The sequence below is a fragment of the Nerophis ophidion genome, linkage group LG23 (assembly GCF_033978795.1).
Source record: "Nerophis ophidion isolate RoL-2023_Sa linkage group LG23, RoL_Noph_v1.0, whole genome shotgun sequence".
Lineage (NCBI taxonomy): Eukaryota > Metazoa > Chordata > Actinopteri > Syngnathiformes > Syngnathidae > Nerophis > Nerophis ophidion.
Genome location: NC_084633.1, coordinates 8,787,009 through 8,814,421, shown reverse-complemented (window position 1 = coordinate 8,814,421; position 27,413 = coordinate 8,787,009). Strand labels below are relative to the sequence as shown.

The 27,413-nt window shown below is 38.9% G+C and overlaps 1 protein-coding gene across 3 annotated transcripts in view; it reads right to left on the bottom strand.

Annotated features, from left to right (window-relative positions):
- Nucleotides 1–14,106: 14,106 nt before the first annotated feature.
- LOC133541821 (E3 ubiquitin-protein ligase rnf213-alpha-like) overlaps nucleotides 14,107–27,413 on the bottom strand; it is an 88,648-nt gene continuing 75,341 nt past the window's right edge. For all 3 annotated transcript variants that reach the window (XM_061885444.1, XM_061885445.1, XM_061885446.1), the window contains 6 exons: nucleotides 26,912–27,113; nucleotides 26,764–26,841; nucleotides 26,490–26,687; nucleotides 26,298–26,387; nucleotides 24,698–24,876; nucleotides 14,107–14,573 (listed from right to left, as the gene is read on the bottom strand). In XM_061885444.1, the coding sequence (XP_061741428.1) occupies nucleotides 14,411–14,573; nucleotides 24,698–24,876; nucleotides 26,298–26,387; nucleotides 26,490–26,687; nucleotides 26,764–26,841; nucleotides 26,912–27,113 (910 nt within the window). In that variant the 3' untranslated portion in view covers nucleotides 14,107–14,410. The remainder of the gene's footprint in view (nucleotides 14,574–24,697; nucleotides 24,877–26,297; nucleotides 26,388–26,489; nucleotides 26,688–26,763; nucleotides 26,842–26,911; nucleotides 27,114–27,413) is intronic.

Genomic DNA, 27,413 nt, shown 5'->3' with positions numbered 1-27,413 from the left:
AAAACTAAACCACATATAATTTGTATTCAAGAAACATGGCTGAAGCCAAAATTAAACTTTATAATAAAAGGATATATAACGATTCATAAAGATAGGAATGATGGGTAAAGAGGATGATGTGCCACATTTATTAAAGAAGATGTAGTCACGGGTAAAGAAACAGCAGAACCTTTAGCAAAAAAAATGTGTTAAAGTGCACAGTAATGATAATTTGAGAAATGTAGAAAAACAAAAGAGAGAAGAAACGATGAGTTTAAATATTGGGGAAATGATGGAAGACAACGATAATAGCTTTACCAACACTATGGATATGACATTTTCTTTGAATGAAATGGTTCGAATTTTGAAAAAGGTTAAAAATACGTCACCGGGGAAACACCTGGTGAGTTATCAAATGATCAAAAACTTAGGTAGCATCGTCAAAGAAGTGGTTTTGAAATGATATGACAGGATATATGAAGAAGGAGAATGACCGGCAGAGGGGAAAATTAGCGGTAATAATTCCAATATCCAAGTCAGGGTAAGACCCGGAAGAGGCAGGAAATTATAGGCCGATAGCATTGACCTCAAATTTGGGGAAAGTAATGGAAAAAATGATTAATTAAAGACTAGTATATTATTTAAAGTTAAAAGAAATAATCAAAAAACTAACAAAGTGGTAAATAATGTTCAAGACTGGGGAACGGCTTGGGGTTTAAGATTCTCTGTTGGAAAGACAAAAGTCATACATTTTACAAAGAGAAAAGTACAAAACAAGCTCCAAATAAAAACTCTACGGTGAAAACATAGAAGAGGTACAAGTATTTAAATATTTAGGAATATGGTTTGATAAAAATATGAACTAGTCAACCCACATCAGCAAAATAGATTTGATTAGATTAGATTAGATAGTACTTTATTTATTCCTTCAGGAGTGTTCCTTCAGGAAAATTAAAAAATAGTAGAAAAAGTAAAAAGGTGTTAAATATAATGAGGGCTTTGAGGGGTAATGATTGGGGGGCTGATAGGTTGACGTTGAAAACAATATATGTATATATATCACTTTAATTCCATCTGTTATTGATTACGGTTGCATTATTTACCAATCTGCTTCAAAAACATGACTTGGGAAAATAGACTGGATCCAGTCACAGGCTTTAAGGTTATGTTGTGGAGCTACTACATCAACCCTAGTGGCAGTATTACAAGTAAAAATGAACGAAAAACCTTTGGACAAGAGGAGAGATCAACTCTCAGCAGTTTATCGGGCAACTTTAAAAGGATCCAAGCAAGGATATCCGACTTGTCCAGTGCTACCAAACTGCCAAGAAAAAGAGAAAAAAAAAATAATAGTTTTGGGTGGATTATAGGAGACATATGTAATAAAGTTAAAATTGACAATATTAAAGTTAGTCCTACAGTACCAATGCCTGCAATACCACCGTGGATGTTTGATAACCCAAAAGAAAACATGCAATTACTAAAGAATAGAAATTTAAATAGTTACCAGATAGAAAAATGGATTGAGATATGATATATACGGATGCATCAAAAACTATAAAAAAAATTAAAGGTAAGAGCTGCAGCAGTTATCCCACAAGGAAACATAGTATTATACTATCTGTTTTTACGGGGGAATTGGTAGCAATTTATATGGCAGTTAACTGGATAGAGGAAAACAAAGCAAGGAAAGTAGTTGTGTGCTCGCACTCCAGCAGTGCATTAATGAGCATAAAAAACATAGCATCAGAAACAAGACAAGATTTAGTTCATGAAGTGGTTCAGGCAATCTACAAAATAAATAAAGCGGGAGGTGTGGTAACATTTCTTTGGGTTCCTTGGAAGATATAGTAGGATGGAATTCACAACACATAGGATACAAAGCATTATACACGTATTTAAAAAACATGTGGTTAAATAAAAGAATATAGAGTAGGGATCCATCTTGGTCCACACTCCATTACAGTAGGTGGCGCTAATGCACACCAGAAGGTTGCTTGCCGGAAACAACCGCCCACCTCCGGAATCAGTCCCCGCCCATTCCCCTAAGCCGCGAAATTCATTTGAGTGGAAGACAGAGGATTGAGAGGAGTTCTTTAAAACCGCGGAGAATCTTAAAAAGCTTACAGAAAGCAAGAAAAACTTACAGCGGGGGCATGTCGGACATTCGCCGTTGTTTTCGATGATGTTATCTCGGACCAAGGTTTCGATGTCTGGGTTCTTTGGCGCAATCAAGCCTTCTCCTCTGCCTGGAATTGCTGGCTGTCTCCCGACGGACATTGACGGCGCTTGCTCGATTAAGGGGATCCAACGAGCCGGAGATGTAAACGGAAAATCTGTAAGTAAATATATGTATATATGTATTGTATACCGCATGTTTTTTTTCTTGTAAAATGAGAATCATTTGACTCACCAGACTGCGATTGTGTTAAAACGATCGCGTTAGGATCTTACGGAAATTCCTCTATGAAACAAAATAATGAATACACATAATATTAAATAATTCGAAGGTTTAAACACACCTCGATAATCATCTTCCAACTTTGTAAGATCGTTTAAACAAAGTTCTTTGTCTTTCACTTCGTCGTCATCGGCTGGTAAAAAAAAAAAGTATTACGTCGTACACGTGCAATGCTTTTAACGTTTAAATGCTTAAATGGAGTTAAACCATTGTCTAATAATGTGGTAAAGCAGAGGTAATGGTGTGTGTGTGTGTGTGTGTGTGTGTGTGTGTGTGTGTGTGTGTGTGTGTGTGTGTGTGTGTGTGTGTGTGTGTGTGTGTGTGTGTGTGTGTGTGTGTGTGTGTGTGTGTGTGTGTGCGTGCGTGTCCACATCTTCCCACGTAACATTCCCAGCCATCAATTCATCGAAGCAGGGTCAAACATATGGTTAACCTTAACCCAATTAGTTCCTCCCAATCGTTTAAATATGTTTTCGTGAGGTCTGGAAGTTGTTTCAAACGATCGTAAACATTTAAACTGTCAAATGGCTGGTCAGATGCTGATCAGATGACATTCTCAAGCTTCCTTAAAAACTGACCTCAACCTGAACGCTCCTTTGTTCCCTCTTAACCAATCCCTCTTCAGGTTTTTAAACCCACCCTCTTCCTGGTTAAATCACTCCCTCTTCAGGTCTTTAACCCACCCTCTTCCGGGTTAAAACTCCACCCTCTTCTTGGTTAAATCACTCCCTCTTCGAGTCTTAACTCCACCCTCTTCCTGGTTAAAACTCCACCCTCTTCCTGGTTAAAACTCCACCCTCTTCCCGGTTAAAACTCCACCCTCTTCCTGGTTTAACCACTCCCACTTCAGGTCTTAACTGCACCCTCTTCCTGGTCAAAACTCCACCCACTTCAGGTCTTAACTCCACCCTCTTCCTGGTTAAAACTCCACCCTCTTCCTGGTTAAACCACTCCCACCTCAGATCTTAACTCCACCCTCTTCCGGGGTAAGCCACACCCACTTGACCTTTGACCCTTGACCTTGACCTTTGAACTTGACCTTTGAACTTGACCCTTCATAAATCATTGATTTATGACCCCCCATAAATCATTTTTTGACAGAAGGTGTCCCCTTAAATTCTCTGATGGATAAATGGTCTGTATTTGTCTTGTGATTTGTCTTAAATAATAACAATAGTAATAATATTTTTGACTGACAAAAATTGCCAATAATAAATTAATGGTATCGGTATCAGTATTGGTATCGATGAAAATGTAAGAAAAAGTATCGGTATCGTATGGAATCCTAAAAGTATGGTATCGCCCATCCCTACTGTATTATCTTGATACATATTGACGATGACCCGCCCTGCTATACTTCTGATCGGCCCTCAGCTATTTTCGCTTGACCAATCAGAAGGAGGGGCTGTGTAAGAATAACCGCCCCAAAGGGCCAAAACGAAGACGGCGCGCGCGCACATAGGCACCGCGCACGCGCGCAAAGTGGTGTCGCGCGCGCGCACGAAGTGGAGAATCAGCGCGCGATGAAAGTTTTATGCGCTTGGATTTTTGGCACTAATGTGACGCCGTAGCAATGTCTTAAAATACCAGCAAAGTCCACAAGGAGTAAAAACATGCAATTAAAAAAAGACAATCAATTTCTAAAATGTAAAAACGTGCAATTCAAAATACAATCAAATTATAAAATATAAAAACATGCAAATAAAACTATAATCAAATCCTAAAATATAAAAACATGCAATTTAAAATCCACAGCAATAAAACACTATAAAACCTTCATGGCAATGAAACAAAACAAAAAAATTAAATCCCCTACTTGTGTCCCATCACATTACCGCTTGTACAAGTGTTCTTTTGTATTTTTATATTAAAACCTATTCCTACCTTCATTCCTGTCTGCTGTGATCCCATGCATGGAGAGGTGATACTCCTCGTGCATCCACGCTCACGTAACATTTCAACTTGTTTAAGTCCACGTTAATCAATTCATGGTAGACATGAATGACGTTGCTAAGATTAATGTTCTAACTTTTTAAGCTAATTTTATACTTTTTTACTCTACTTCCCTAGCCATACACCTGAGAGCAGGCCTGGGCAATTATTTTGACTCGGGGGCCCAAATTTAGAGAAAAAAATGTGACTGGGGGCCGCTATATCTTGATTTTTAGGAACACTAATACAAAACCTCACAATGGTGTCTGATTGAATGCTAAAAACGTTATGTCAGACCGCCTTAAAAATGGAATGGAATTTTATTTTATTTTTATTGAATAAGACACCCAGAATGTACAAACCCCGTTTCGATATGAGTTGGGAAATTGTGTTAGATGTAAAAATAAACGGAATACAATGATTTGCGAATCATTTTCAACCAATATTCAGTTGAATATGCTACAAAGACAACTTATTTGATGTTAAAAATGATAAAAAAAAAATTTATTTGCAAATAATCATTAACTTTAGAATTTAATGCCAGCAACACGTGACAAAGAAGTTGGGAAAGGTGGCAATAAATACTTATTAAGATGAGGAATGCTCATCAAACACTTATTTGGAACATCCCACAGGTGTGCAGGCTAATTGGGAATAGGTGGGTGCCATGATTGGGTATAAAATCAGCTTCCATTAAATGCTGAGTAATTTATAAACAAGGATGGGGTGAGGGTCACCAATTTGTCAGCAAATTGTCGAACAGTTTTACAACAACATTTCTCAACAAGCTATTGCAAGGAATTTAGGGATTTTACCATCTACGGTCCGTAAAATCATCAAAAGGTTCAGAAAATCTGGAGAAATCACTGGATGTAAGCGATGATATTACTGACCTTTGATCCTCACGCGGTACTGCATCAAAAACCAACGTCAGTGTATAAAGGATATCACCACATGGGCTCAGGAACACTTCATAAAACCACTGTTAGTAACTACAGTTGGTCGCTACATCTGTAAGTGCAAGTTAAAACTCTACTATGCAAAGCGAAAGCCATTTATCGACAACACCCAGGAACGCCGCCGGCTTTGCTGGACCCGGGCTCATCTAAGATTGTCTGTTGCAAAGTGTAAAAGTGTTCTGTGGTCTGACGAGTCCACATTTCAAATTGTATTTGGAAACAGAGGACGTGGTCTCCTCAGAACAAAGAGGAAAATAACCATTCGGATTGTTATAGGCGCAATGTTCAAAAGCCAGCATCTGTGATGGTATGGTGGTGTATTAGTGCCCAAGGCATGGGTAACTTACACATCTGGGAAGGCACCATTAATGCTGAATGGTCCATACAGGTTTTGGAGCAACATATGTTATCATTCAAGCAACGTTATCATGGACGCCCCTGCTTATTTCAGCAAAACAATGCCAAGCCACGTGTTACAACAGCGTAGTTTCGTAGTAAAAGAGTATGGGTACTTTCCTGGCCCGCCTGCAGTCCAGACATGTCTCCTATCAAAAATGTGTGGCGCATTATGAAGCCTAAAATACAACAACAAGACCCCGGACTGTTGAACAACTTAAGCTGTACATCAAACAAGAATGGTAAAGAATTCCACTTTCAAAGCGTCAACAATTAGTTTCCTCAGTTCCCAAACGTTTATTGAGTGTTGTTAAAAGAAAATGTGATGTAACACAGTGGTGAACATGCCCTTTCCCAACTACTCTGGCACGTGTTGCAGCCATGAAATTCTAAGTTAATTATTATTTGTAAAAAAAAATGTAGTTTATGAGTTTGAACATCAAATATCTTGTCTTTGTAGTGCATTCAATTGAATATGGGTTGAAAAGGATTTGCAAATCATTGTATTCCGTTTATATTTACAGCTAACACAATTTCCCAACTCATATGGAAACGGGGTTTGTACATGAAAATAAAGAATGTGGGGTTCACAATATTAACTATGAACGATAAAACACTGAATATTGACAACGTATTAATGTCACACCCCCTTTCGATCGACATATTTTACAATCAACAAAAATTCAACAGACACAGCGAAATGTGAACGCGAAGGTTAAAAAAATAAACTCACCTACAATCTGATATAGCTGACATATCACTAGGCTTTAGAACTTTGTTGTAAAAACGTCTCTGACACCCGCATTTAAGCGTGGCTGCTCTGGAAATACTCTGTGGAAATGCACCCCACCCACACTGCTTAGTGACTTGTCTGAGCTGCTGTGATTTAGATTACCATAGTAACTGATTAGATTACCATAGTTACTAGTATATCATGCAAAAAGGCAGAACTTTGTATAGTTCAAGACTTAAGGTCATTAGAAAACACGAGTGCACACCATAATGGCAGCTACTGTTTCAATCTTAAAATCTACACACATTTTTTGGGAATATCCGACAAGCCAGATTGAAAAGAATAACGGGCCGCATGCAGCCACCGGGCCTTAATTTGCCGAGCTCTGCCTCAGAGTCTTATAACTTGGTATGTGACACATGCTAATTGATAGCATGCTAACATTAAAGTGCTAACTTTTTAATTAATCTAAATGTAACACTTTTTACTCTACTTCCCCAGCCGTACACCTTAGAGTCTTGTAATTTAATATGTGACAAAAGCTAACTGTAAGCTTGCTTGCTTTGCTTGCTGGCTCGCTCCTCTACTTGTTAGAAAATAGGGGTCCATCGTCCTTAAGAATGATGTGCTCTGTGGTGACTGTACAAGCCAATACGAGCTTTGAAGTTTCTGCCGCATATGGGACAGATAAGACCAGGTGGTAATATACATTTTGGTATGACTCTTCTTTCCAGTCTCTTCCTCCTTTTTTTAAGTATCATAGATGTTCTTTTTTCCTCATACTTTGTCACTCCTTCACTGACTGCAGCTCTCCATGTTATTCTGTCTTTTGCTAGGTCTTCCCAGTATGTAGTATCTATTTCACATTGTTTCAATGTCTTCTTTAAGCAATCCTTGTAGTGTTTTCTCTGCCCACCAACATTTATTTTTCCTTTATTTAGCTGACAGTACAACATCTGTTCTGGCAGTCTGTTGTCATTCATCCGTACGACATGTACTGTCCATCATAGTTGGTATTCAACAATTGTACTCTCGACACTAGAAAAAATGGCCTGTTTAAGCACATTGATGTTTGTTCTTATATTTTGCTACTTAATATTCATCATTTGGCGTAGACATTGCTATTTGAAACCTTTTAAGTGTTGTGATATGTCTTTGATATGCTGTCCACACCCCTGAACCATATAGCAAAGTTGTTATAGCACTTTGATTTTTGTATCTAGTCTGATGTCATGATTTTGGAACACTTGAGTCTTAAGCTTTCCAAAGGCTGCAGCAGCTTGCCTGATTCTGTGATCAGAGGTGGGTAGAGTAGCCAGAAATTGTACTCAAGTAAGAGTACTGTTACTTTAGAGATTTATTACTCAAGTAAAAGTAAGGAGTAGTCACCCAAATATTTAATTGAGTAAAAGTAAAAAGTATGTTGTGAAAAAACTACTCAAGTACTGAGTAACTGATGAGTAACCTGTTTAATGATTACGGCAACAAATAATGCACAAAAACATAAAAATAGCAATGAGCAAATTCAGAGCCAGGAATATCTCTTAAGCAACTAAAACAATAATATATATTAAATAATACTACATTAAAATAAAATTTTAAAAATGGCACATTGAGCCACAATAGCACCATAGCCTCAGTAGGCATTCATGGATTTGATTGATTGATTGGTTGATTAAAACTTGTATTATTAGATTGCACAGTACAGTACATATTCCATACAATTGACCACTAAATGGTAACACCCCAATAAGTTTAACGTTTATCAATTACTTAGTAAATGACCAAGTCGAGGTGATCTACCTCATATATACATATACATACACACACATATCATTTATACACACACATATCATATATATATATATATATATATATATATATATATATGTATATATATATACATACATTTATATATACAGAATATATTTTAGATTTATTTATTTTACCGTTTTTGTTCACATGTTGAAGGTGTTTTAATGAATATACATGCATGTTTAACATATAGATTCGTATCTTTCATGAAGACAAGAATATAAGTTGGTGTATTACCTGATTCTGATGACTTGCATTGATTGGAATCAGACGTCCACGTTTTCAAATGGAGGAGAAAAAAAGTTATTTTCTGTCTAATACCACATGAAAGTCGTTGGTTTTTGGCATCTTATCTGTCCAGCTTCCATATTCGTTTTTATACACTTTACAATAAATACATTGGCGGCAAACTCCGTAGCTTGCTCGCTTGTTAGTGCTGGCTTTCGGAGACTCTTATTTTGTTAGCGCAGGCGCGATGTAGCGGCGCTTTTATTGTGAAGACAGGAACTGTGCGATCAGTCTTTAGGCTTTTGACGGGAAGTACGGTTGAAATAAAAAGTGTCTTTTTTCCTTTACACTTTTGATTGATTGAAACTTTTATTATTAGATTGCACAGTTCAGTACATATTCCGTACAATTGACCACTAAATGGTAACACCCCAATACGTTTTTCAACTTGTTTAAGTCGGGTCATGTGACCGCCTGGCTCTGTTTGATTGGTCCAACGTCACCAGTGACTGCATGTGATTGGTGAAACGCAGGCATGCGTAGATTTTACTTTGAAGCTCTGTCATTAACCAAAACAAACATTAATAGATCGATAAAAAAAGTAGCGAGTAACGAGCTGAATGTAGATAAATGGAGCGGAATAAAAGTAGTGTTTCTTCTCTATAAATATATTCAAGTAAAAGTAAAAGTATGTTGCATAAAAACTACTCTTAGAAGTACAATTTATCCCAAAAGTTACTCAAGTAAATGTAACGGAGTAAATGTAGCGCGTTACTACCCACCTCTGTTAGCGACCAAAAGTTGCGGACTTTATCGTCGATGCGCTCCACTAAATCCCTTCAGCAAAAATGTGGCAATATCGCGAAATGATCAAGTATGACACATAGAATGGACCTGCTATCCCCGTTTAAATAAGAAAATCTCATTTCAGTAGGCCTTTGAAGGACATCATCCTGCAACCACAAGCTTGAAAGATAGAAGTGTCTCTTGAAATGTAGAAAGCTTCACATACCTTGTTAGTAAAATGTTTTCAAATGCTAACATTAATGCAGAAGTCAATCACAGTCTAGCCTTGCCTGTACCGGAAGTAGCAGACGATATGCGCGTGACGTCACGGGTTGTGGAGCTCCTCACATCTGAGCATTGTTTACAATCATGGCCACCAGCAGGGGTGGTTGCCCACATATGCGGCCCTCTCCAAGTTTTCTCATGGTCATCATTGTTGACGTCCCACTGGGGTGAGTTTTTCTTGCCCTTATGTGGGCCCTACCGAGGATGTTGTTGTGGTTTGTGCAGCCCTTTGAGGCACTTGTGATTTAGGGCTATATAAATAAACATTGATTGATGATAAATCAGAAACGGATGACATAGTGCTGTATTTCACTTCTTTCTCCTTTTTTCAACCAAAAATGTTTGCTCTGATTAGGGGATACATCTCTGAAAAAATGTTGAGAACCACTGGCCTAGTTAACCTCCTAGTGCCCCAAGACCCCATAGAGCAGGGGTCGGCCACCCACGGCTCCGGAGCCGCATGCGGCTCTTTGATCACTCTGATGTGGCTCAGCCGCATACTTACTGACCCTCAAGATTTTTCCCGGGAGGTTGAAAGGATTTCAGTGCCTTTTCCAGAAATCTCCCTTGGCTAACATTCTCCAGTTTTCACCCGCATTTAAGGTTGTGTCGTGGTGACAAGGCTTTTAACGTTCCCTAAAACATATCGTCACACCATGTTATCTGCGTGCCGGCCGGTCACATGTAGCATGCGACCCCTGCTAGCTAGCACACATCATCGGCTGCGAGGCATACTTGGTCACCAGCTACACAGGTTACACTGATGGTTGTGATATAAACAACTTTAACACTTGCGCCACACTGTGAACCCACACCAAACAAGAATGACAAACACATTTCGGGAGAACATCCGTATTGTAACACAACAGAACAAATACCCAGAATCCCATGCATCCCTAACTCTTCCGGGCTACACTATACACCCCCGCTACAACCAAACTCCGTCCCCCAACCACGCCCACCTTAACCGACGCACGGGGGGGGGGGGGGGTTGGTGGTAGCGGGGGTGTATAATGTAGCCCGGAAGAGTTAGGGATGCATGGGATTCTGGGTATGTGTTCCGTTGTGTTTATGTTGTGTTACAGTGCGGATGTTCTCCCGAAATGTGTTTGTCATTCTTGTTTGGTGTGGGTTCACAGTGTGGCGCATATTAGTAAGAGTGTTAAAGTTGTTCAAACGGGCACCCTCAGTGTGACCCGTATGGCTGTTGACCAAGTATGCCTTGCAGTCACTTACGTGTGTCTGCAGTAACCACAATCAACATGTGACTGGGCTGGCAAGCTGTTAGCACAGGTTGTACGGGGCGCTAAAGGTTTCGCCATCATAGCGTCACCTTAATATTGTTGTCAGGGTGAAATCCAGCAGACATTTGCGAGAATAGATGCTCTGAAATTCGACACTCTCCCGGAAACATTAGGAAGGTTGGCAAGTGTGATGCTGTCAAGCGGCATTCATATAAATCTCATATAAATCTCAGACACGCGGCCCACACCTTAATAGGAAAATGTAACGTTAGTGCGGCCCGCGTGTCTGAGACCCCTGGTTTGTACATAGCACAAAACAAAACAAAAAAACTGTATGCAGTGTTATTTCATTTCAAATTTCAAATGAGTTTTGTGTCTCCCATTGTTTTCTTTATTTTGTGAAACGGGTCAAAATGGCTCTTTAAGTGGCAAAGGTTGCCGACCCATGCCATAGAGGAGCCTTCACTGCCGTTTGCACTTTAACCTCATGCCCAGGACACAACGGAATATGTACTGTACTGTGCAACCTACTAATAAAAGTCTCAATCAATCAATCAATCAATCAATCAAGAATGCTAACATTAACGCGCTAACTAGAATGGTGCTTGTCGTATTATATATACACTAGTCTGACATTTTTAGACAGTAGAAATATATTTAAAAAAATACATGTCAATATATATTGACTCGTATTTTTTTTCCTCTTTGTGGGCTGCCCGGAACCCCCTAAAGAGGGTCTATAAATGTAGTTAGCACACCTGCCAACCTTGAGACCTCCGATTTCGGGAAATGGGGTGTGGGGGGCGTGGTTAAGGGTCAAGTATTTCATAAATATGTATATTAGGGCTGGGCAACGATTAACAATTTTAATCGAAGTTAATCGCACTATTTCTCCAATTAATCGCGATTAACTCCATTGTATACGCAAAGCCCAATAATGAATTCAAAAGTAGTGTGTAGTGCACCTTTATTGGAATATTCTCCCACATGAACAAAAGCGCCAAAACATTTGTTGTGCAAACACAATTTAAATCAGTCCTTGTTAAACAGTAGCAGTTAAATAGCATATTTTATGAAAATCAACTCAAAAAATGTAAATACAAACATTTAAGCTTATTGCTACTGCCAGGGTATTTAAGTTATCCTGTTTGTTATGGAAAATAGATATAATCTACATACAAATCTCTGAGCCACAATCATAACATCTGAACAGGCAATTTCTGAGGTAACAGCAGGAACATTTTTTTTTATCAGGGATCTTATGTTTAAAAAACCTATATTATAGGTAGTGGGCTGTTTTAGGGAATTTTTGATCAAATTATCCGTAGTAGCAATATTAATAATGTTGTGTTTATTCTGCGTAGTGCACTTAAAATAATTATGACCATATCTAGGAATTGATATGATGGGAATTTTCCGATTGTTTGCTTGGTGCTTTGATAAACTGAACGCATCATATACATGGTACTATATGGTGATGTTATGAGCCAGGGGAAAAAAGAACTACCCTACCCAGCATGCAACAGGAGTGACGAGCATGCGCGGTAGGCCGGTATAGGTTGTGTCGCCATGACGTCATCTTGTATGTTGTGATATGCACGCTCTGAAAGCATTGATTGATTGATTGATTGATTGATACTTTTATTAGTAGATTGCACAGTACAGCACATATTCCGTACAATTGACCACTAAATGGTAACACCCGAATAAGTTTTTCAACTTGTTTAAGTCGGGGTCCACGTTAATCAATTCATGGTAGCAAACCTTAAGAACTCAGCAAACACTCCTTGTCTGCATGATTCATAAATAGACAGACAACACAAATACTCCGCTGCTTCACAAGCTGCTGGATGTAGCCGGCAAAGTATTCCCCTACTAGCTAACCGGTCTAGCAAGAACGTGTCATTCAGTCCAAAACGGCCCGATCTATCCACATTCAGAATTGTCTGGCGGTCGTAAGTGATCCCGGAGTGACCACGCTGTAAGCCAGCCATGAAATTTGCAGAATTGTCCGGTATTTTTGCCAAATGTTCCATCTTTACCAAGAGCCCCACGACGCCGCGGGCGACGCCATCTTGTTAAGAAAAGGCGTTAACAAAATAAAAGCATGTAAACAACATACGCAAATGTGCGATAAAATAATTGTCGGCGTTAATAGATTGAACTCGTAATTAACGCATTAATTTGCCCGCACCTAATATATATATATGCCCACACCTAATATATATATATATATATAAATAAAAGAAATATTTGAATTTCAGTGTTAATTTATTTACACATATACACACACATAACACTGATCTAGTCATTGTTTTCAGGGTTGAATTGTCCATATTCTCTGTCACTATTTTTCTAACCATATGCATGCACAGCTAGACTCTCTGGCGGTGGTGTCAGAGATAAGTAGTCTAGCAAAACTCCTAGCCATTATGGACAACACATAGCACCCACTACACTCGGACCCTGCGGAGAGTCAGACTCCCAAAATGTAACACGGAACGACACAGGAGGTCCTTCATATCGACAGCCATCAGACTGTATAATGCATATGTTCCTTGACTGCACTTAAATGTAGAATATATGTAGATTTATATTATTCATATATTTATATTATTCATATATTGTATATAATATATTATATTATTTATTATTATCATTGTTTATGAGTGAACTGTGGTGCAGAATTTCCCCCAGGGATCAATAAAGTACATTCTATTCTACATTATATTCCATTCTATGTACAGTAGATGGCAGTATTGTCCTGTTTAAGAGTGTCACAACATTTCTGTTTACGGCAGACAAACTACTTTATGGTAGACGAAAATGTTAATCAAACTGCCTAACAATAAACCCACATAGGAAACCAAGAACTCACTCCTCGATCATTCTACAGTTGTAACGTCATTGGGCAGGCCCTCTGTTTATATTGTGGAAAAGCGGACGTGAAAACATGCTGTCGACACGTCACTCAGGTCCGCGGAGCTGGAGGCCACGCCCCCTCCAGCTCCGCCTGAATTTCGGGAGTCTCCCGAAAGAGTTGGCAAGTATACAGTTATGTAAATCACAATTTTTGGGCTCCAGTGTTCTATGTTTGCTAGCAAGGGTAAAATGGCAATGCAAGGATCTGCCAATGTGTTTACCGTGGTCCAAGTTCCTCTATTCAACAGGAGCTTTCTTGTCTTTTTAGGGATTTTCTGCAAGAATCTTCGTCTCTCAGGGTTTCAACCGAACCTGGGGGCCTCTGTGGTGTCATTATAAAAGTTACAAGGCAGGATACTGAAAAAATAAGCTTAAGGATGCTGTATTAAGAAGGCACATTATATATAATACAGCAAGGCAACTTGTGCAATTGAACCAAGTAAGGCTACAGTACAGATAACACTTTTCTTCAGCTTCCATGGAACATCACATCATTGGTGCAGTATATAAGACTATAGTGAAGAAAATAGAAAAAGATTGAAAATGGTTTCTACTACTACATTTTTAGAAGTCTGTCAGCCATCCATTGCACTTCAAAATGTTTGGCCCATGAATAATGTAAACATGATCATGTGACAAGGCAGACTTAAAGTAGAAAAGCCGTTCCCTCTCATCCTATTTGCCTTCGGCTGCGCTCTTGCTTGATGGCGTTGATGAACTTCCAGGTTTCCACACAGTGACAAAGGAAGATCTCAGACGGGAAGTGTTTCTCCAGGTCAGGAGGAAAGTCCAGGTCTTTGCGCATCATGTACGCCTCCAGAGAGTCCTTCAGGCTTGTAAGAGACAAAAACAGGATCTTTAATTCAAGAACGAGGATCTAGCTCACGCAAAAATAAAAGCACCTGCCTGACCTAAATATGTAATTTATGTTTAATCCGATAATTCTACAGCCCTAATCCAAGGTCGAGCAAATACTATTATCATACAGTCAAAATAAACATGTTAAGAATTGCATTAAAAATGTATTAATACAAACATTTTTTATTGTAATTTATATATTTTTTCCAGAAGAGATCAGCACTGTCATCTAAAATGTCTACACGCTTGTTTGCCTAGGCAACTGGTTAAAAGAAGAGTAAATGCAGACATAAATGCACTTTGAGTTATGTTTATGGCTGCGTTCAGTACTTTATTATCATTATTGGTATCCATCAGAACCTCGTTTTTGCAAAATTATTGCAGAATTCACACTGTTACAGAGTTTTAGTCAAATAAGTTTTTCATGTGACATTCTGACAATAAAACAGCATTTGTGTTCAAATATTGGAGCCTTTTCTTACATGAATTTGAATTATGTGAGCAAGTAATTCACTGCAAATAATCACAAAAATCACAAAAGATTAATCTGATTGTACAAATTCATCATTTGACAGCACTAATACTGTACATAACAGTAGCAGTAGGTATTGTGTGGATCCATACAAATGCAATATTTTGTGACATAGTGCATAACTGCAGCAAGTACCATTTGTTGTTTATCAGGAGGCTGTCCATTTTTAAATGTTGTTTAACAAAGTGCGAGCTCGACTTAAGAGTGCCCAACTTGATTGTTTTCAGACTTATTTCATGAGTTTGTAAACAATAACAAAAACGACCAAACATGTTTTCGTAGTACAAAGAACAATAAAAATAAAAATAACAATGTAATCACTGTAGTATTGTTTATAAAATGCCTGGGCAATTATTTTACTTCGGCGGCCAAATGAAGAGAAAAAATGTGTCTGGTGGGCCGGTATATCTATTTTTAGGAAGGCTATAACAAATCCTCACAATAATGTCTGAATGCTAAAAAAGTTATGACAGACCGCCTTAAAAAACTTTTTTTTTACTGAATGAGACACCCAGAATGGACATGAAAATAAAGAATGTAGGATTTACAATATTAACTATGAAGGATAAAACACTGAATATTGAGAACATATGAATGTCACACCCCCTCTCCATCCACATATTTTACAATCAAGCGAAACGTAACAAAAATGCAACAAACACAGCGAAATATGAAGGCGAAGGGTAAAAAAACACCCCACACCTATAATCTGATACAACTGATATATCACTAAGCTTTAGAACTTTGTTGTAAAAATCTCCTTCTGCGTCTGTCCGTGACAACCACATTTCACTCTTAAAACACTCTGTGGAAACGCTCCCCGCCCACACTGCTTGGTGCCTCGTCTGAGCTGCTGTGACTTACATTACCATAATAACTAATGAGATGAACGTAGTAACTAGTATATCATGCAAAAGCGCAGATTTCAACCATTGAAATTCTCTTCTGTAGTTCAAGACTTACGGTCAATAGAAAACATCACTGTACATCCTAATGGCGGATACAATTTCGATCCTAAAGACCTAAAAAAAAAAAGATTTGGGAATGTCCGGCGGGCCAGATTGAAAAGCTTAACGGGCGGCATGTGGCCCCCGGGACTGAATTTGCCCAGGTCTGGTTTATACACTGATACACGGTATCGATTGTCTGACTTTACATTGCAGCTTTAGCTTCTTGTGTCGTCCTGCTCAGTGTGTGTAGCATGTTTAGCCATTCATCTTTATCTAGCCCCCCATAATGGTACTTGAAAATTTGTTTTATGTTAGGGTGGTGAGGATTAGCACCTAAGAAGCAACTTTGCACTGTGGATAGACAATCAATTATTACATAATTGATATTTTAATAAATATTAACATCTTAATGAATAATACATTTGAGCCAGTGTTCTGCAAGACATACACCCTCTTGGAATTCATGCAAACCCTGCAAGTGTATAACAAAGGATAATAAAATGCAATTATTGATCCACAGGGGAAATTGTTCCACACAGTCGCTCAGTTACAAAGGATGGAAAGGGTAATGATGGAAAGGATAATGCAGGTATAAACTAGAAGAAAAAATGTACCATAGTAGCAATATAAAATATAATATATATGATATGTAATATTTACATATATTATATACAGTATATAATATATACAGATATTGTAGTGGCAATCTTCACCTTTAAATGTTCAAATTTATTGACACTACTCAACAGGTTTGAGGAAGTGATCCTACGCAGCAGCAAACATTGCATTGAAGTGAGGTCCAGTCAGAAATCCAGTTAATGCATATTTATTAATTAACTTGCAGGGTGAATGAAAAATACCATGGATTATTGCAGTGACATGGTGCCATATGTTCTCCTGTCTTTCCTGCCTGTTGCTGTGTGTTGTTGTCTGCTGTTGTGATAAGAACGGTTTGTGCTCCCACACCTGAGTCCTTCCTAATCAGCTCACCTGTGCTCCTATTTATGCCTTCAACCCTGCACTCCTAAACCAAAAAGCCCGCTACCTAGTGACAAAAGAAAGTAATGCCAACACAAAAATAAGGATGCCTAAAATGGCTCCTACAGATATATTATATTATATTGCTATAACGATGGGATGGATTGATATATATTTCTAGTATAGTATAGTATAATATGTCTCTTATTCTTTTTAATAACATTATCATTCTGATGCTAACCAAAAATAAATAAAACACTTCTTACCATTAAAGGCGACTTCTTGAACAGGTGCGGTAGAAACCGGAAAGATGGATGAAAATAAATGAGAATGGTTTGTATTTTTAACATTATTTTTGACACTGTGATTACCAGCTGAATTATTAATTACTTATCGTGTTAAGCAATGTCAGCTAAGATTTATCTGAGAGCCAGGTGCAGTCATCAAAAGAGCCACATCTGGCTCTAGAGCCATAGGTTCCCTACCCCTGGAATAGATGCTACAGTAGAGGCTGGGGTTACGTTATGCATCCATTAGATGGAGCTGCGCTAAAGAGAATGTCAACCAAACAGTCAGATAGGTCAGTCAAACTTTATTATAGATTAAAAACCAGCGTTCTGACAACTCTGTTCACCCCCAAAATGAATAAACAGTTGTTTTATTATTTACCCCAATTTAATAAACACGTAAAAAACGGTCTGATACTGTTACAGTAAATCAAACGTTAGTGCAACCAAAATATAGTAACACACGAAATAGTGCAAAGCAATAATATATCAATAACTCAACGTTGCTCAAACGGTAATGTCACACAACACCATCCATCCATCATCTTCCGCTTATCCGAGGTCGGGTCGCGGGGGCAACAGCCTAAGTAGGGAAGCCCAGACTTCCCTATCTCCAGCCACTTCGTCTAGCTCTTCCCGGGGGATCCCGAGGCGTTCCCAGGCCAGCCAGGAGACATAGTCTTCCCAACGTGTCCTGGGTCTTCCCCGTGGCCTCCTACCAGCTGGACGTGCCCTAAACACATCCCTAGGGAGGCGTTCGGGTGGCATCCTGAGCAGATGCCCGAACCACCTCATCTGGCTCCTCTCGATGTGGAGGAGCAGCGGATTTACGTTGAGCTCCTCCTGGATGGCAGAGCTTCTCACCCTATCTCTAAGGGAGAGCCCCGCCATCCGGCGGAGGAAACTCATTTCGGCCGCTTGTACCCGTGATCTTATCCTTTCGGTCATGACCCAAAGCTCATGACCATAGGTGAGGATGGGAACGTAGATCGACCGGTAAATTGAGAGCTTTGCCTTCCGGCTCAGCTCCTTCTTCACCACAACGGATCGATACAACGTCTGCATTACTGAAGACGCCGCACCGATCCGCCTGTCAATCTCACGATCCACTCTTCCCCCACTCGTGAACAAGACTCCTAGGTACTTGAACTCCTCCCCAACCCGGAGATGGCACTCCACCACACAACACACAAAATAAACATGTAAAGCTCACTTTATTAAGTTATTCCTCATCCATGAATCCCTCAAATTCTTCTTCTTTAGTGTTCGAATCAAACAGTTGGTCGAATACGGCATCCAAAATGCCCGGCTCCGTCTCGTCGAAGTCGTCATTACACGAGTCAGTGTCGCTGCTGTTAATGTTAAATTATTTCGCTGCTGCTCTATTCCCGTCTTCTACTGTGTGACTGATCGCCTTCAGTTAAAACTCGGCACGCCTCCTGCAGTCATATATCCCAGCACGCACCGCGCGCTTCTTCCACGGAGGAAAATAAGGTAGACGGCTGATTACCGTAGTTGCGAGACCTCTTGTGGCATGTTTAATTCGGACACTGAAGAAGAAGAATTTGAGGGATTCGTGGATGAGGAATAACTTAATAAAGTGAGCTTTACATGTTTATTTTGTGTGTTGTATTGTGTGACATTAACATTTAAGCAACGTTGAATTATTGATATATTGTTATTGCTTTGCACTATTTCGAGACGTCGTTAATGGAGTCAGTGTCGCTGCTGTTGTCTAGCAGTTCAGTGACAATTCCTGCTTTCCTGAAATCATGTCTCTCAATAAGAACCACTTTGGGCTCTTCACATTTAAACACACAAATGGAAATGAAACGGCACGGCCTGGCGCAGTCAAATATCCCTGCATGCACCGCGCGCTTTCTCTCATAGGGGGAAAATTAAATCGGCGGCTGCTTACCGTAGTTGTGAGACCTGTTGTGGCTCAATATTGGTCCATATATAAGGCGCCCCGGATTATGAGGCACACTGTCAGCTTTTGAGAAAATTTTAGGTTTTTAGGTGCGCCTTATAGTGCAGAAAATACAGCAATCAATTTAATCGACAGTAGATTCAAACGTTACATGAGTCTGCCGCCCGTCTGTGGTGTTATTGCCACACGTCATCAAATCACTTTGGCAGATATCAGGAAAAGCAGGTAAACAAGAAATAAACAATCCACCATTGTGGAAACACTTCGGGCCTGATTTCTAAGTTCCAAATACCACACACGTACAAAAAATAAAATTGCTGGTGCTATGAGGCATGTTGCGTGTGATCTACTAAAACTGCGTGTGCAAATGAACGGTGGTGCAGAGCGCCTTATTTAAATGAGGATTTTGCGTGTATACGAGGCTTTTACACAGAGACACTTGATCTTTTGCTGCACGTTCATGTCATTATGTTCCTACTTTTGTGGGACGTGTTCAACCAGCAGCACACCTCTATAATCTGTAACACCTTTTCTGAATCGCAAACCAGACAACAGAAACTGATGCACACTGACAATGTGCATCTGGAAAGAATAAAACGCAAGAAAAAGCATAATGGAAGACGTCTTTTCATGTATGAGGTATATCAAAGTAATATATTTCCTAAATGAAAAGAAAACTAACAACATTTTTCAAAAACGCCAAAAATGCAGCAAAATGCATCAATAAAATTATAAAAGGAAATTGCTGAATAGACAATTCGTCTAATATTTCTTATTTTTGTCAATCCAAATATGTTGACAAACATGCGTAGGACAGAGGATTCTCGTCTGTCCACCGTCTATCTGTGCAGGGCGAGCAGCGATCCCGCAGCGGTGTGTAAAACTGTTGTTGGTTTGCACGTCCTTCTGACACGTGCTAAATACAAAGTCAAATAGTGCTTGCAAAAAGATGATGAGTGTTGATAAATCACATTGCGCATGGTAAATGGTTTTTTTTGCATCTTCTCCCAGCAACCTACTCAGTGGCCTAGTGGTTAGAGTGTCCGCCCTGAGATCGGTAGGTTGGGAGCTCAAACCCCGGCCGAGTCATACCAAAGACTATTAAAAAAATGGGACCCATTACCTCCCTGCTTGGCACTCAGCATCAAGGGTTGGAATTGGGGGTTGAATCACCATAAATGATTGCCGGGCGCGGCACCGCTGCTGCCCACTGCTCCCCTCACTTCCCAGGGGGTGATTAAGGGGATGGGTCAACTGCAGAGGACAAATTTCACCACACCTAGTGTGTGTGTGTGTGTGTGTGTGTGTGTGTGTGTGACAATCATTGGTACTTTAAGTTAACATTAACTTTATTGTGGGTATTTTGATGATCTAAATATATTTTGAATTACAATGAAGACGGAGATGCGAAATGGATGACACGCCCTATTTTGCACAGTAAACCGAAGCAATTCAATTGGCATATGTTTAGTTGTTCAGCTCTGTGTGTGCTATCAAGTTTGCACGTGTTTTAGTACACGCAAACCTTTCGTAAATCAGGCCCTAAGGCTTTTGCAAAGACATACGTTCTTAAGAAGTCACTCACTGTTTGTAGGATATGTAGAATATAATGGCAACACAACAAATACGAACCACCTGTGGCGGCATGGGACTTCGCAAAATGCTGGCCACCCAAGCAAAGCAGCGTTCATGGAGCAGCAGCACAAAGAAGGAGTTGGTTTCAATGCTCTATGTTTTAATTATTACTGCACTGCTGTTTATTAAAATAAGAGAAGCGGAACAGTTTGAATATTTGTTGAATGTGTTGGTGCGAGAATGATGTCACAGGAGGTCGAAAGTAATGTGATGTGGGTAAACAGAAATAAAACAACAGAAAAAAGTAACTCGTAAATCTACTGCTAATTCAACCTAAAGAGGAGTGGGTTGCACTTTATTTTTGATAATAATATGTTATTATTTTATGTTAAAAAACAAAAGCAGAAGTATAAGGTAACCAGAGGTGGGTAGTAACGCGCTACATTTACTCCCTTACATCTACTTGAGTAACTTTTGGGATGAATTGTACTTCTAAGAGTAGTTTTTATGCAACATACTTTTACTTGAGTATATTTATAGAGAAGAAACGCTACTTTTACTTTGCTCCATTTATCTACATTCGGCTCGCTACTTTTTTTTATCGATCTATTAATGTTTGTTTTGGTTTTTCAAAGTAGGATCCACGCATGCCTGCGTTTCACCAATCACATGCAGTCACTGGTGACGTTGGACCAATCAAACAGAGCCAGCCGGTCACATGACCGTCACATGTAAAACTCGATTTAAGCAAGTTGAAAAACGTATTGGGGTGTTACCATTTAGTGGTCAATTGTAAGAAATATGTACTGTACTGTGCAATCTACTCATGAAAGTTTTAATCAATCAATCAAACGTGTATAGGAAAAAAGACACTTTTTATTTCAACCGTACTTCCCGTCAAAAGCCTAAAGACTGATCGCATAGTTCCTGTCTTCACAATAAAAGTGCCGCTCCATTGCGCCTTCGCTAACAAAATAAGAGTCTCCGAAAGCCAGAGCATACAGGCTAGCTAACTACGGAGTTTGCCGCCAATGTATTTATTGTAAAGTGTACAAAAACGAATATGGGAGCTGGACAAATAAGATGCCAAAAACCAACGACTTTCATGTGGTATTAGACAAGGAACACGAGAAACTTTTTTCTCCTCCATTTGAAAACGTGGACGTTATCACTATACTGTCTGATTCCAATCAATGCAAGTCATCAGAATCAGGTAATACACCAACTTATATTCTTGTCTTCATGAAAGATAGGAATCTATGTCAAACATGCATGTATATTCATTAAAACACCTTTAAGATGTGAACAAAAACGGCAAAATAATATAAATTATATACTGTATATATAAATGTTTGTATGTATGTGTATATATATATATATATGTATATATATATATATATATATATGATATGTGTATGTATGTATATGATGTGTGTATGTGTATGTATATATGAGGTAGATCACCTCGACTTGGTCATTTATTAAGTAATTGATAAACATTGAAAAACTTATTGAGGTGTTACCATTTAGTAGTCAATTGTACGGAATATTTACTGTACTGTGCAATCTACTAATACAAGTTTCAATCAATCTTTCAATCAATCAATCAATCAATCAATCAATCAATGCCTACTGAGCCTATGGTGCTGTTAAGGTATTGTGGCTCAATGTTCCTTAATTTTTTTTATTTTAATGTAGTATTATTTAATATATATTATTGTTTTAGTTGCTTAAGAGATATTCCTGGCTCTGAATTTGCTTGTTGCTATTTTTATGTTTTTGTGCATTATTTGTTGCCGTAATCATTAAACAAACAGGTTACTTTTCAGTTACTCAGTACTTGAGTAGTTTTTTCACAACATGCACAACAAAAAATAAAAAATAATAATTTTTTTGTTAATTGCTTTTGGGGGCCCTAAGCAAGCGCACAACAAGTAACAGTACTCTTACTTGAGTACAATTTCTGGCTACTCTACCCACCTCTGAAGGTAACTCTACTGTTAAAATGTTGGTTACTGTACTTCTATTGAAAATGTCTTGAATATTGAAAATGTGAACAGAACTTGTTTCCTCTTGTAAATCAACTTAAAGTGTTAGTTGCACTTTATTCAAATAAGGTGTGAATATATTCGTAATCAACTGTAGTTTACTTGCTTGTTTGTATCCACAATTCATTTGTACTTAATTCCCTTACAATAAATAACAGGAATATAGGAAACTTCACCTGCAGTGTCCAGTATCTACTATTTATTTCACAGTCAAACTGCTTGATTTTTGTGACTAACTAGTTACTGGATCGATTACAACCCCAGTAATTGCCTGAGCACGCATCCCTTTTGAGGGAATATTTCACGCAAGTAAAATCTTTAGCATGTAAACACTCGTAAACAGCTGCGGTAAAGAGCAGCTGGGCTTGGCAGCTTACCAGCCGATCAGTTCAGAAAGGCAAATATCAGACCTGATCATCTGCAGCCTCCATGGGGCCCTAAGCAAATTTTGATTTTGGGGCCCTCTATTTCTGCCATTAATATTGATTGTCGATCACTCACACACCTACTATAAACTCATTGCGGCTCTGGCAATGTTGTTTACATTATCCTAACGTCAGCCTGGCATGTCTTTACAAATGACATTTGATTTATAAAGATATGGGGGTGGCCCAGTTAAGAACATAAATAATACCAATGAATGAACGAATGATGTCCAGAGTGCCCCATATGATTCCTAATCTTAATATGTAGAAAACATTAAGCTACAAGAGCGGCCTGGGGTTAGAACAGTCCAAGTGATAAAGCTTTGTATTTACAGTAAAAGTGTCATCTTGTCTAATCAGTATTTTACATTTTAGTCTTTAATTACTAGTTTATATTTTTAGTTAATTGTTCATATTTAATGTTTACTTTGTACAAAGAGAGCGCAGTCTACTGAATTTATTCCATGTGTGTTAAACATAACTGGACAATAAACCTGATTCTGATTCACTTTATTATTTTTGGTAACAAAAACCTGAAACAGCAATGTGCAAAAATAATTTGTAGTTCAAGAAAAACAATAAAGTGCAACAATAAAATCACTTAAATATATATAAAAAGGAACAAATTGTAAAAAAACCAACATAATTAAATTAAATATCAAGCAAATACTTAAATAATATTAATGAACAGAGTTACCAGAAACAAGGCAACATAACGGTTTATAAACAACTATAAAGTTACTACATATTAAAACTATTTAAATGTACATAACGATGTGCAAACATTTTTGGTGAAAAAAATCTAAATAAACTACCTTAATTCACACCTTTGACCATCACATCACATTTTTGTTCCTCTGTTCTTCACCACCCACACCACTCCACCCACTCCTTAAAACCTGTGCTTACTGGCTTTTCTGGAGGCAAAGTCATTTATGACATAACTGTAAGAAATCTGATGGCCGACTTTGTTATTAATACTAACCACTGCCAGTCAACGCAGTATTTCATGAGCCATGGAAGATCTCAAGTAGTTTTTTTTTATCAATTTGAGCTTGGAAAAGCTCCGCTCTGCAGATGCAACAGTCACAGGAATCAGTCAGATTCGTACATGCAAAAAATAAAAAATAATAATTTTTTTGTTAATTGCTTTTGGGGGCCCTAAGCAAGCGCTTAGTTCGCTTATGCCTTGGGCTCTGATCATCTGCACTTATTAATTAAATTTTTGATAACATGATAAAAATTTAATCCAAAATTCAGAAGTTTTAGGCCATCATCACAAAGTTTCATGGAAATTCGACTGGTTAATTTCATGATTGGTAACAGAAGTACAAACACAAAAGTGGACCTTGCACGATGATATTAAAAAAGTACCTCCACTCTGGCTTGAAGTCATCTGGTGCTTTGGGATTCTGCAGCTCCAGGACTAGGAACTCATGCAGCTCCAACAAGATCGTGTCAGTGCTGCTCTCAGAAGAGAAAGCAGTCAGTTGTTCGCGCTCATCCTCACCGAGGTCCTTCTTGTACACTTCACAGACTCTTTCGAAAGGATCCTGGGAGAGAAAAAAAAAAGTGTGAACTTGAAGAGCCAACTGCACACTACACTAAAATTACAGTGAAACCTCAACATTGGAACACCATAAAAGTACTTAGTCGTAAAAGTCAAAAGTTTAAGGTAGAACCATCTTCATGTTGGACGTCCACACAATTGACCAAATTCCGAGCGCTCCATTCTTAAACTATTAGACACATATAATGACGTGTCTTCGGTACCTCTCCAACGTTTTGATGCACTTCCTCATTCCATAAACAGTAGCGTTGGGAAAGTGTCTCAAAACTTTTGAAAGATACTCTATGTCTCGACAATATGGCTAAGTCAACCTTAAATCCACAATAACCGTATAAATATTAGTATTGTCGGTACATTTCCCATTCTGTTGATGAATGAATTTTATGCAAATTAGCCAAACACATACTGTACCTCTGTCCTGTCTGCTTAGTACAAAATGTGGCCATGACTCAATAATAGAAGAATGGACCACTTGACCCCGCAACCAGCAGCATTCTTTTATGGATTATTCTCTCTTGTCATTAATACCTGTTACTTTTACATGTCTGGCTGTGGATAATTTTTTCAATGGTGATCAATTATCCATCCATCCATCAATTTTCTACCGCTTGTCCTTTTCGGGGAAGCAGGGGGTGCTGGAGCCTATTTCAGCTACATTTGGGCGGAAGGTCAGGTACAATTTAATGTATTTTATTTTGGAAGGCAAAAATTTGAAAGGACTTATATTATGCAAAACCAACCTTTTCTTACCCGTTGGTACCTGTTTTTGTGTATTTGTGATGCCCATAATAATTTGACATAAAACCATGCAAGCATGGCTGAGATATTTATGAAACAATCTTGCCTTCCTCTAGACTTGCTCCAAATGAGCGCTTTGGACAAATGTGATGTATTTTGCTTTCGTTAGGTCAACGGGTATTTCCATATATGGTAGAAGTTAACTCAAAGGGCTTAGCGTGAGTCTGCCATTTTTATCCAAATGTAGTCCAAAGTTGTGGTCAGTAAATTCCTTATGTCTCTGTATGCTCTTGTTGTGGGGCAGACAAGTTTGTACATGCACATCTCCTGTATGCTAAAATACTTTGCTGTTGCCATTTCTCATAAAAAGTACTAATTTAAATCCAAGCAGTTGAAGAGGGCTTTGACTGGAGGAGGGATTCAACGTAATTAAGACCTCCCACAAAATGGCGCATTCTCAAGAGACCGTCAGAAAGCGACTTGAAGACGGTCTGTAAAACATCATCTTTTCAAAATTTTGACCAAAGAACCTCAATTACATGTTATGTAGACCACAAGGAAGTGTAGGGAAAAAATCCAAATATGCCCCCTTTCAAGTTTGTATATAATACATATACAAACCTGAAAGGAGGCATATTTGGATACGATATTGACTTTGAACGTTACCTTTTTAAGCATCAGCATATTGTCTGATTTGAGAGAGGTCAGCAGCTGCCACAGTACAACACAATGCTTTAAAGAAAACAGGCTCAGGACCTGCAACACACAAAAGAAGTTACGATAAAACAAATCTGTCCAGAGAGGAAGTGGGTGAAAAGGCACAACAATAAAAAGAAGCAACACTCCGGAACAGCCGACCTTGAGGATATGCTCAGAAATCTGGCTTTCCATCTGGAGCACCTCCTCCAGGTAGGAGGACAGCTGCATGTGAGGGTCTCCCCCAGCCATGGCAAGGAAACCGAGGACCAATTCCAAAGTGGAGAGGGCCTCATACACCTCGCTGTAGTTGTGCAGATCCCTGGCCAGATCCAAAGCAGTCAGAGCTGGGAGAGTCTCCTGTCGGCACACAAGCGGTAAAAAATCAGGAGAGGAACAATCGATGTGACACCTTAAACACGGGAGCGATACTCGCTTGTTTGACTTTTTCTCTGACGTCTTTCAGGATGATCTGGTAGTTGCGTTCGTGCCTGTTCACAAGGGTTGGGATTCCCTGCGAGGTAAAAAAAAAAACAGTCAGTGGAACCCTGCCTTTTTGATTGCGCTTGGTGCCATGCACTCACATCCATATAAATAAGCGGTTTGCCCAGGAGAATGCGGGAGATAATCTGCATCTGGATCTTAGGTAAATCATATTCGTGAAGGGTCTCTTGGCCCCGCTCTATGCTGTACTGGGAGTTGGAAAGAATCATTGACATGATGTCCCTTTCCAGCTCATAGTGGATCACATGCAGGTCAGTCAAATCTGCAGGGCTGACTTTGTAGCTGGGGGACAGGAAGAAGGTGCATTAGGAGGAGAAGCAGGGATCTCAAAGTGGGTCATAAATGTTAATCTAAAATTAATATAGCATGAAAGCTCAATAATAAGTTTGACTGAATGTCAAAGACTACAAGAAGCAAACCCATTTTGGAACAGGGATGGATGATAAAAGAAAGGTAAACAATTCATTAAATCTTTATACAGCCTAAGGCACACCTGTGCAATAACCATGCTGTTTAATCAGCATCTTGATACGCCACACCAGCGAGGTGGGATGGATTGTCTTGGCAAAGAAGAAGTACTCA